The following is a 12254-nucleotide window of genomic DNA, read 5'->3' as shown; positions in this document are numbered from 1 at the left end:
AAGATGCGTGTATATGTGGCTGTTAACTGCTGACATCTCAGGAGGTGCAAATTGAATTCAATACAACTGCTGATGTGTGGCAATAATGCTAGAACTGATAAGATTTTCTCTCAATTTCTACTCAATGTCAGTCCATATATTCATGAATACATAATTGCAAAGCCCGATATCTGCAAACGTTCTGATATCTTCCGGGAAATAATATATAGAGAACAATATACCACTAGAGGGAGCTGATCAATTGACACAAATGACCAACTACCCCAGAATAAAATTGTAACCAAAGTCATGATTATACTAAAAAATGCACACTCTTAGTGCATATCAATTGGACAAGAACCTGAATCACTATTCAGGATGGCTAAAGATGAACAATTGAAATGCCCAATAAAATGTTCAGGGCAGATTGGATACAAATCTAGCCGACCTACCTTATCCTAAAATATGGTATATGTTTCTATCAATAAAAATAAAGATGTGCAGAATGCGTCAAACAAGATCGTTAGCAGGTTGGTGCTGATATTTATAGGTGCAATACTATAGTATGACAGGCGTGACATTGCTATATAAATTGATTGCACAGTGACGCCTCAACACCCGATTAAAGGGTTCAGTGAAGAGCCATATTCGGACCTTACTCCCCCTAATGCAACCCAACTACTAACTAACTAGTTATCATGAAGCTGGCATTTGATACTACTGTACAACGTTGATTTTTTTGCTGCTTGTGATATGATAATATGTATATTATTTACAGAGATTCACATAGTTTTATTGTGGTGGATGATGCCCTTTATTTAGTTGGTTAATCTGTGATTTTCAACATGTCATGACAAACATCCAAGTAATATCTAAAATAGCCAACCATTAATGCCTTCACCCTGACTCCCCATAGCAGTCCGGAAAACGCACAACAGGTAGCGGACTTTCTGACAGTAATGTTATGTTTATCATAACTGCAGCAGAAAAAAAATGTTAAATATTTAAAACAAAATATCGTATCCATACAGTATATCGAAACCTGGCTCAATCCCTATATGTCTTTTCATGTACATATATAAATCCACATAATTATTGCTTGATATGTTTGGACTTTTTCGGGAGGAAAATGTGACCGTTGAGTGACCAGTGGTAGTGCACGACTGGTTAACTATGCACATAATAAGATACACTCAAAGAGCAAGTCATGGTGCCAGCATAAATGTATTTTATTTATGACCTTTTGTTTGGTAACTTATTATAACTTATATATATATATATGCAAAAACAAAAAAAGCAAAAAGGTGTATTACACGAAATAACACCAACTTATTTTTGTTTATTTACCTTTCTCCAGAACCCCAGTTTGATCATACTTGTGAAGAAGGTCTGGGAAACATAAGTACGTATTTATTATTCTCTACCACTTACTAATGTATTATGTTCCTATACACATTGCTTATTACCATAATTCATATATTACGTAAACAATTTTTAGGTGGAATGCGGCAGCCGTCTGATTGGTTTACGGGAATGGATCATGAACAATGCCTGCAAAATTTAGGAAAACGTGATTCAAACGATACTGGTGTAAACATTGAGGTCAGTACATGCTCACATTGATATATGTTCAAATGCACAACACATACACTTTCACAACAATGTCAAAACATTTAGTAACTAACAAAATGATATTATTCCTAGAAATAATTGTATATTATTTTTTAAATTTAGTTGATTTATGGAATGGGAGGCTGTGGTAAAACAGAGATTGTGACCAATTTTGTGCTGCGATACCTAAAGAAGTATTCAAACATTTATTTTCTCAGTGGCCATTCAGCAAGCTTATTAGATTTTACTCTCAATAAAATGGTATGTAGAAAAAACAGTTCAATTTGTACTTGATGTGTAATTTATTATAAAAACATAGCTCATCAGTATACTTGGTTATATTTTTCCTTCTAAATGACACAATAATCAGTGATATAACGATGATTTATATATATATTGTACCTGTCGTTAACTACGGCTATATTTTATTTCAAGTTCCCCCAAGTCTTTGCTATGATAACTATGTGGAAATTATTTAATTTTCGACGCATTTACAACAGTATATTCAGTCCAGTCTATGAGGTATACCCTTCTCAGCCCGTTTGCTCTACAAGGCTATGTAGTACATATGCAGAGTTTTATTCACTTTGCTATGGAAATTCCGATACAAAAAATGCCAAATCTGATGCGTGTTATTCATTAAGCATCAATTGATTTTCTTGTATATAATCATCACTTAATGCATTATGTATGTCAATAACTAATGTGATATGTTGGGTTTGAAACATATCTCAGACTATGGCTGAATATTCAGAATAGATATTTTTTCTGACCCGAGCTTATCAAAACTGCAATATAACGTCCATTTAGAACCGTTGTCGCATACTGAGATGTATCAATAACGAAACAAATGGATTTCGTGTATGCTCAATAATATATAAACATTTTTTCTTTTTGAAAAGGTGCAGCCATGGAATCCCAATGTAAGCATGCATCCGGAAAGTATTAGAAAAATAGCTCGCAAGTGGTTATGCGAAAACAATAATTGGTTATTAGTAATTGAAGATGCTGACAATCCCGAAATAGTCAAGCAGTTTATACCTGACTACTCAGAACTTGGATCTGGGCATATTCTCATAACATCTAGAATGAAAGATGACTGGGAATATCTGGGATGGAAATTGAAAAAACATGAAGTCAATCTACTCTCTGATGAAGATTCGGCATTGCTCTTATTGATGCGAATCAAATCTAGTTCAGTGGAAGATGCCAAACGTGAGCTTGATCGCTTGCACCATGAAAATTCTCCTGAGTATGAGGCACTCATGTGGCTTGTTGGCGAGGAAGCACTACATCGTTTACCATTAGCCTTAGTCCAGGCCAGTATGTATATAGTTGAATACAAAATAACTTTTCTTATTTATAAACAACGCTACCTTAAAGGAAGTTTCCATGCTTTAGACATTCCTGAGTCTGACCCACTAACATACTGGATGAAGGAAAATGATGTGAAGAAATGCTACACAGATGGATTGCGAAGGGCTATTGGCAATGACATGATCAAACTTAAAGAGCTTCCTCAAGAAACACTTACCAGTGACCTGGTAAACATGACGGGTGATGATTTGAAAAAATTCCAGTGCGCGCAAATGCAAACTCCAGTACACTACTTGGCACGATTGTCCGACTTTAGCAGAAGAAACGTGCAGACAACCTGGGATTTAGCTTATGATGAGCTTTGTACTCGTGAAAAATTTGTAAAAGAATTTTTACACCTCTGCTGCTGTATGGCTCCTGTAATTCATGTAGAAGTGCTTGTTGAAGGTGCAAAGTTTTTGAACCCGGGGTCCTTAAAAGACTTTTTACTTGAGTCTACTGGGGATGTACGCGGAGTTACTCATGGGGAGGTTATTAGGGAGGAGAAAGTGAGAAAATGCTTCAACGAGCTGCAGAAGTTTTCTTTCGCAACTGTCATGTTTATAAAGCATGAGACAACGTATGGCCGGATGGGAGCATTCGCGCTTCATCACCTCTTGCAACAGGTTGTGTTTAGCAAACGTGTATGTCCTAATAGCAAAGTCCGGGCCATGAATAATGCTCTTTGCATGCTCAAAAATATTTTTCCTAAAGTAGAAGAAGTTAAAGCTGATTTTGGTTATCCCGATGATGTTATTCATCAAAGGCATTCTATTTTAGCATTCCATGTACTAGCTCTTGCACGACAGATGGATTATTTGAAGAAAGACGACATAATGAAAATCAACGAAATTACCGAACTCTTTACAGCAGTTGGCACGTATCTTCGCAGACTTGGTAGAGTTGAAGACGTTGAGGTTCTCTATAAGTCGATGGTCCATATACAAAGACTGCGTAGACCATGCCAAGAATTGCTCTTAGCTCTTGGTAAGTCATTCATTTTATTTTTGCCATAGATTGATATATTTGACTATTTGTATGCAGGCATACATGATGATGACGTGCAGCACTGAACCGTGACAATAACAGTGCTGTAGATATTTTTGATTCTTTAAATTCCGGTATATATTTTTATTTCAGACTTAAGGAGTCTGGGAAAGGTTTACTATGATCTTGATAAATTAGCAGAAGCAGAGAAGGTATTTCATGAAAGTTTGACACTGTATAAAAAGTTATTACCTGATGCTGATGATGACATTCAAGTGCTGAAAGGTATATAAATGTTACACTATATGAACTCGAAAATGTTGTCGTCATAGGTTGTAAATTTCATGATCATTTGCATAATGGTATAGAATGTAATTTTCTAATTATTTTTCATTCGTATTATTAGACTTTAACTGTATGAAGTTTTATATTTTTGGTAAATGTATGTCTTACAGCTATGCAGTGCTTAGCAAGAGTTCAGCAACACACACCAAATCACATGGATAATGTGGAAAAGCGAGAAGAAGTAAAACAATTGTTAATCGATATTCTTGAGAAGAAAAAAAAATATTTTGAGCGGATTGGTGATCGTAATAACTACAGTGTTGCATATGGTAGGTGTTTTGGACACTACAATTGTGAACAAATGTATCGATTATAGATTGTGAAATATAGACTCAAAAACCGTATATGGTTATTTGTAGGTGCAAACCACCCATTTTGTTTTCATATTTTGATTTAGTATGGTTACTTTTAGTATGGTTAGTTTTACCCCACCATATATCTAACTCTGTAAATAACATTGACTTGTATATAATTACAATACCTACGTATTGACAGAGCAAAAACTGAATTAGATTTTCTCGCATCTCTCATAAATACAAGTGAATAAAAAACAGGTTAAATTGTATTGTATGTGCAAACAAATTGTCAACTAACAGGATATTGAACACATTGTCTTTAACAGCATTCACTCAGCTTGGTCGATTCTATCAAGACACTAAACAATACAAGAAAGCACAGGACCCTCTTGCTCAATCATTGAAAATTCATGAGGCATATGCAAGGGAAAAGTATGACACAACGAAAACAATTAATATTGCTGTCACCATGACTATTTTGGCAAGAAACCATCTCCTACAATCTCTGGATATGAGATATACAGAGGAACTTCTTGTACGTGCTTTTCAGATCAAGGAAAAGCAAATACCCCAAGCAACAGACTCCTACCAAATTGGTTAGTTTTTGGTTACTTTACATTTATATTTCCCCTATTTTGCTGACATTTCCTAATGTCAACTCTAAAAATAATTAGGTTTGTTAATTCTTTTCATGTATATTTGTACCAAAGGTATATACTACTTAGCCATGCTGTATCGTTATCACATAAAAGACATAGCCAAGTATCAAACATATTTCAGTAGATTGGAACCTGGCGATTATAAAACACGCTTGAAAACTGGAAAAAGTGATGACCACAATAAAGGTACTTTAACTTTAATGTTGTTCGTATAAGATAACTATTGTGCTGTTTCTGGGTGGTAATGAAATCATCTAATTTTTTCCTTGCTCTTCGAGTAACATAACACCATACATTACGCTACTGACTATTGTGACGAATACAAAAACACAGGTCTAAAGTTGATAAAGAGATTCTTATTCAACACTAATTCAAATTTTCGTGTGTGTTTTTTTTTAATTTAGATTATCCGCTGGAAAAACTAAAGTGGCTGTAAAACATCGGGATTGTTGATCATATTAGAGCACAGTTGCCTATACATGTATTTTATTTCAAACTAATTACAACCTAATATTTAAGTATAACAGTAAATAACACTGTATATGATTCACTAAACGTGGAATGTTTTCATTTGGTATTACAGTGCACTGGCAAAAATGAAATTCTTAGTTGCACATGCTGAGAACCATTATCCAGACCTAAATCACATAATTTCCTATACTACCAACTAAGTAAATATTTTGATATTATGAATAATTCCAGAATTGTTATTTAATATTACGGGAGATGCAATTCCCTCCCCAACAGCGTATTCTAATCCAACCACATGAAGGTATTATAGTTCTATCGAATATCTTTCGAAAATGCTACTGTTATCTCTATGTGGCAAATCGACTTTCTGTGCTTCAGAGTCAAGTTATTAGACTGTCATAGCCCCAGAGCATTTTTGGGTAACAGGTTCCTGCCTTTACTCTATTATTTTGGATAATATGTGAAGTGTCATTATAGAATGAAAATTCACGGGGGTAGTACCCTAATTAATTGGCAATTACCATTAACCAGTATTCCCTCCCTGCTAATTGATGGTAATTCCCAGGTGTACCACTATTCATTTCATTTCGGTGTCGCTTCTGTCTGCCCATCTACACATACAATGTTTGCTTGTAATTTCTCCTGTATAAATTCTACCCCTGAAGTATTTTTCATTAAGCACAAGTTTCACTTTCCACAATGACTCCTCGCTGTCACAAAGTTCCACTGAGAGAAGTTTGTGTTCTTCTCGCTGATAACTTTAAATTTGCCTACTCAATGAATAAGTCTATGAACACCTTTTCGCGCTTCGTTGACTGCACCTGACAAACGACGATTTGTTTGATGAGCTTTTAGAATTAGTAACCGCCTTTGTCTTTTTTTAAAATACTTTACTTGTCGACCGACTGCCTTACTCTAGACGCTGTATCAGTTTAGGGCCCTTTTCAGTTTGATGATAATACAAGTTTAAAGTAAAGATTACCTGTCCTGTAACAGTTTTTAACAACAGAAATATGTGTATGGTTCCGCCTATCATGGCAATGGACCTGACTACAACATTATACTCATGTGTGTTGTGAGGTTTTCATGTTTGTCCTGAGACCTTTAAGTGCTGTTATTTTAGTCAGTATTTTAGTAAAACAATTTTACTATTTAATGACGCTGCAATGTTTATGCTTTAAGCACGTGTGGTTCCCGTGATACATATGAATAACTCTCCACTGATTTTAAAGACATTATTGATAGACCTAAACGCCCTTTTGTGGTCAGGTCGGGAAATGAGATTAAGGAACAACCTGGTAACTTTCGTATGTTTTTATTGCCGGCTAAATCGAAAATATGGAATTATTCCAACGTTCCGAAATATTATTTACTTTGAATATGTGGAATTCTGCTTTATGTATAAAAGCTATCGCAAAGTTTTATAAAATCTAATACAAGTGAGTTTGAGTTAGTGAATAATAAATAACTTTTGTAACCCATATTTAAGTAGTATATACTGAGGTCATTCAATTTGTTTTATGTAAAATAATCGGATGAATCTTAGAATATTCGGGTATTTACTGTAATTTGCGCATTTATAAGAACTCATTTCTGTGCAAACTTGATTATTTGATGACAAATATATGAGCTCATAATTATATATTGTTGCATTATTCATTATTATATACTATATAATACTATATTTAACAAGTGAGCCGTGATTTATTGAACGAATGTACCAATATTCATATGGTCGAAGTCTTTGGCGACTTCATTAAATCTGATATACACGGGTCATACATACACATTGAAATTCATTACATGTATCCGTTTCTATGAATGTATACTAATTCCCCAAGTGTTTGTTATTGCGGCACACTTCTAAATGCTAAGATTATCTGAGAAGCTGTTATCATTTTATATTTGTGCTACTGTTTGTGATTTATCGCTATTGTATTTTATATTATTATTTAGAGACTAGTCACACGTGATTTTCGTTATTTAGTTTCTCCTATACATAGTCATTGATTTATGATGTTGTCGATAATCTGATTATTTTCACCCATATTTTCATATTTTACCCCGATTGATTTCAATTTACCACATATAATTTTGATCCAAGTTTGTTTAATAAACTGTAATTACTGTACGTAGATCTCGTAGAAATCAACGAAGATGTGATTTCAGATGTTTTGAAAAGAATGAGCACACATAAAAATATGAAATAAAGCATTGATTTCATGGTAAGAGTGATGGGTTACACATGTTTTGTACAATTAATTTTTAGATAAAACTGGTTTTCAATGGATTTCTGTCTTTTTTTTTATCAGAAACGCATTGTACACCAAAATACGTTTCATTTGATATTTTATATAATTGTATTAGTATGATTCCTTATTTTACCCTCAGTGAATATGTTTAATATGTAATATTTGCATGTAATGTTGCACATTAGGAGGGTATCAAGGTCTTTAGACGTCAGACAAATAAATAAAATATACCTTGTCATATTAAGAATTAGTCATTGTGTTTTTTAATATCTATGAAAAGCCTAGTGTTATTCGGTAATTAATGTTTGTATTTTATTACTTTCTGTGGTGGCTGGGAAGTTCTTGTGGAGAAGGAGAAGAACATATTTTTTCTAATATTGGTTGTATTATTGTTGAAAACATACTATATGATTCATAGTCTGTCACCGGGTGGTCGCAAATACCGCTGGTTTTCATTATTTTATGTCTTCTTGATCAGTATATTACTATGAAGTATGATCATTGCCCTAATTGCTTTGACCATCTTCTTTGGTGACTTCTATCTCATACCTAATCTCTTTAGTAACTTATCTGCTTCAAACTATCTGGGTTCCCTCTGCTGTATTTCTCCTTTGCCATAGGAGTATCCGAGTAATTGTGTATGTATATGTCGCGAAGAGAGACAGACTGGTTATCATTGATGCTGGATGACGTGTTAATACATCGTTTAATGACGTCATTACGTTTAATAGTCAATCGACGTTTATAGACCGGTGGGATAACTAATTGAACAGAAGCAAGATGGACAGTTATAAATTGATAAAATATTCAATAAAAAAGGCAGCATTTGATTACACATTGAAGTATGGATGGACATAGGCACACCACTGCCACTGTGCAATCATTATTACCAGTCAATCTATTAATTTGATGAATAATTCAGAACTTGGATGAATCATTACTAGTACTGAAACTGGGTTCGAAAAATGGCTTGACGGGTTTAGTTGGGTGCTAGTAGATGTATGAACACATAACACATAGAGTTAGTTGTGGGGTAGTTCAAATGTATGTATTTGTATGGAATGTAAGTAGAGCTTTGCACTGAAGTTTAATAGCCTCTGATAAAGAGCCAACACTTTTTAATCCATCGTCAGCATAGAAATCCATTAAGACAAAGTAAACTTCTTTGTGGTAATACTGAGGATTATTTTTGGCTATTTTAGCTATATGTTTACGTCCGTAGTTAGCATATCATGGAGTATGGCACCAAAGAGATGAACTTTATGGTTACACTTTGCTCATTATTAATATTTGCATCTTTCCGCCAAAGGAATCTAACATTATTTCTGTTTCTTTGTTCACTTTAAATCTGTGAAACATGCTTTGAATATTGCACACGATGAAATGACATAGAGGACCGACGAGTGGTGAAACCCTGCTACAAAAGACATTTAAGTCACCTCTACTATATTTAGCACTGCAGTCAAAGACTACACGAATATTCTGATGAGATATTTACCACTCACTCCTGTTCTTTTTCTTCTGTACCTTCACCCAATTCTGCTTTTTCTCTAGCAATACTAAATCAATAAAAATTGTCTTAGTCATCTAAATACTGTGGATTTGACCTAAACGTTTTTCAAGCGTTGGTCAGCCATCGATTTATTACTTGAAAGTGTTGGCTTGTCACGCATCGATAGCAGTAGCAAGATATCATTTCCCTTATGTATACCACTTTCTATGAATTCTAGGAAATTGTATATTTTCTTTGAGAAGGCTATATTCTCATCTTTGAGCTTTGAAATTCGATTCGAAAACCTGCATTATAGCAGAAGGATTCACAATCACAATTCTTCGCACTAGATTGCGGACATAGTTGGCTTGCAATGGTTCCTCGTGATGCTCTACGCCATATCTGTTTATATACAAATTTGTTTGTAAACAGTCTTGTGTAACTTATAGGGTACTTATCATGAATACACAATTGTAGACAACTGGACTTGTCACAGCAAATCCACGAAACTAAAGCTTGAAATACCTTCTGAATTGCGTAAGTCGTTCGCAACACTGTTATCAGCTTCTCTGCTGAATATTCCGAAACAGAGTTCCTAATATTGTGTTAACCAAGATCTATTTGACTGGATAATCTCGACTGGAAACACTGAAAGAATCATTGATGAATCAACCTTTATTGTTGACACATGTTCAATATCCAAACATTAGCCACCCTTTCTGATACATTCATGCCTCTCTGATATGGGTCTTGTTCGCTGTTTTTGTTTCATAGGTTGTACGAGCTCATCTGACCACACGCCAGTCTGGTAGCTTTTATAGCATCTTTGTTTTCCTGTACATCATTGAGGATTTTCATATCTGGCACGACTTTCGTGGCTATGATTTTCTATCCATGTCTGTATTTTGCAATGGGTTTATTTTACTTCCAAATGCTCGTGTATAGATTTCCGTATCTTTCCTCCAAAACCGAATTGGAATATTCACTCTTAAAGAGAAAACATTCTGCTGTAGCTTCTCTCGCAGGACCATCCAAATAACTATTAAATCTCTAATGTGTACGTGTGCTTCTAGATTCAATCTATGTAGTGAATGTTGCAAATCCAATCAGGCTCTGGTGCAGGCACCACGGATAGTGCAATGTACTTCGTTGTTGCCTTGAGCTCACCCTCTTTCAGAGCAGACTGGGATTCATTGACCACAGAAAATGTATGCTCCTTATACTTTGGTAATCATACTGGGGTGGGCTTGGATAAATAAAGAACACATACACGCCGAACCAAAGTTAAACAAATAATGAAATTAGGTATGTAATTAATAATACCACTTTTGAGTGCAATTTGTGTTGTAAAAAATTACATATTAGCCTGTGTATGTACACCAGCCGTTTTATGACACATATATGTTATCCAAAATGATGTTGACATGTGCATCATCCTGCCAATTGCTTGGAATACACATGTATGTCAATGGAGTATGAATTATGCAACTCCATAACTGTATACAGTATGTATGAAGATAGGAATATGCACCACCTAATTATTTAAGGTTTTTAATGTTATGTTTCTTTACTGTTAAAGGTAATACAAATTGGAACAAATGCTTTGGGCTTTCGGATGGCTAGAGAAATACCATAATAGTGCAGAAATTCGTAGTTTTATTTGCTGGATTTTGTTCGAAAATAAAAACATAGTGGATTTTTTTCGAATACCTTGTCGAAGCTCATGTTTTTATATGGCCCATTGTGAGGTACGGTGCTACCATGCTCAAAGAACGAGCCAAAAACGTACGCACATTATTCGAAAAAACATAACGTGTGCTATATGGCGAACACCTATTGGTCTGTTGGAGACATACAAGTCGGCGTTCTTTCAAAATATGATTGAAAATTAAGTTAAGTTGTAAAAAGAAGTACTAAGTTCCGTGTATAAACACTAGTGTAATAAGGAGGTGGAGCGCTATTTTAGCCAAAATCGGCTAGTAAGGCGTCGTATGAGACAGGTCTGGGCTGAGACAGCGCCTCCTGTGACGACACAACGCCTTATATTTACTATGAAGAGCTGGCTGAAAGTGTGGAACGTTTTTAAACAGGGCGCAGCTGTTTCTCTTACGCGCTAGCCACAATAACGATGCAGGCTGGCGTTCTCTCTACAACGGCGCAAGACGTATTTAAAAATTAGAGTTATTTCTGGCTGCTATGTTACAATAACTTATTTTAGTGAAAAAATCTTTTGTATTGTACTGACCAACATTTCATATCTATAGAGCAAAGTGCAAAGACAATAGGCGGCTGTCATGCATGATGGCGTGAATGAGTGATTTATTTAACATGCCACAATCAGGGAAATCTATCCCTAACACATCGAATACTGCCCATCTTGTATTCTTGTCTTGATAGTTTCATTCGTTTTAATTGTAAACGTCACAATACGCTATCTACGGTTGGGTATTTTATCTTGTGCGAAGTGTCGGAGCCGTGAACACTCACCATACAATTGTGACAATAAATAGAATACAGTGGATCGTCATCAATGTCATATTCTCAAAACAATATATTGCACACGGTTCACACATCATTTGACAGCCACTCTTAATGGCTGCTAGATTACTGTCATATCTGCATTAACAAGAGAATATAACTATGACTGAATACACATATATGGTGTATGTATAAGCAAGGTTGAATATACATGCACGTAAGTAGGAGCCATGTAGATACGAATTAGTTATGCTTGAATCACAGTTTATTGACTTTGTATTTATAATACAGGTATACTCTTTAGAATGTCAACTACATACGTAACACA

General features: G+C 34.9%; 1 protein-coding gene across 1 annotated transcript; it reads left to right on the top strand.

The window, feature by feature from the left end:
- The first annotated feature begins 1504 nt into the window (after positions 1-1504).
- Positions 1505-8203, top strand: LOC144349581 (uncharacterized). Its single transcript, XM_085499360.1, has 8 exons — positions 1505-1581; positions 1714-1851; positions 2493-3933; positions 4087-4218; positions 4389-4547; positions 4901-5170; positions 5285-5419; positions 5638-8203. Exons 1-8 carry the CDS (start codon positions 1513-1515, stop codon positions 5667-5669), a joined length of 2376 nt encoding a protein of 791 aa, XP_085355486.1. The 5' UTR covers positions 1505-1512; the 3' UTR covers positions 5670-8203.
- The last annotated feature ends 4051 nt before the right edge of the window (positions 8204-12254 follow it).

Source organism: Saccoglossus kowalevskii, chromosome 5 (assembly GCF_978046115.1).
Source record: "Saccoglossus kowalevskii chromosome 5, keSacKowa6.1, whole genome shotgun sequence".
NCBI classification, from domain to species: domain Eukaryota; kingdom Metazoa; phylum Hemichordata; class Enteropneusta; family Harrimaniidae; genus Saccoglossus; species Saccoglossus kowalevskii.
The sequence above is the reverse complement of the archived record's forward strand: the minus strand, read 5'-3'. Positions and strand labels throughout refer to the sequence as shown.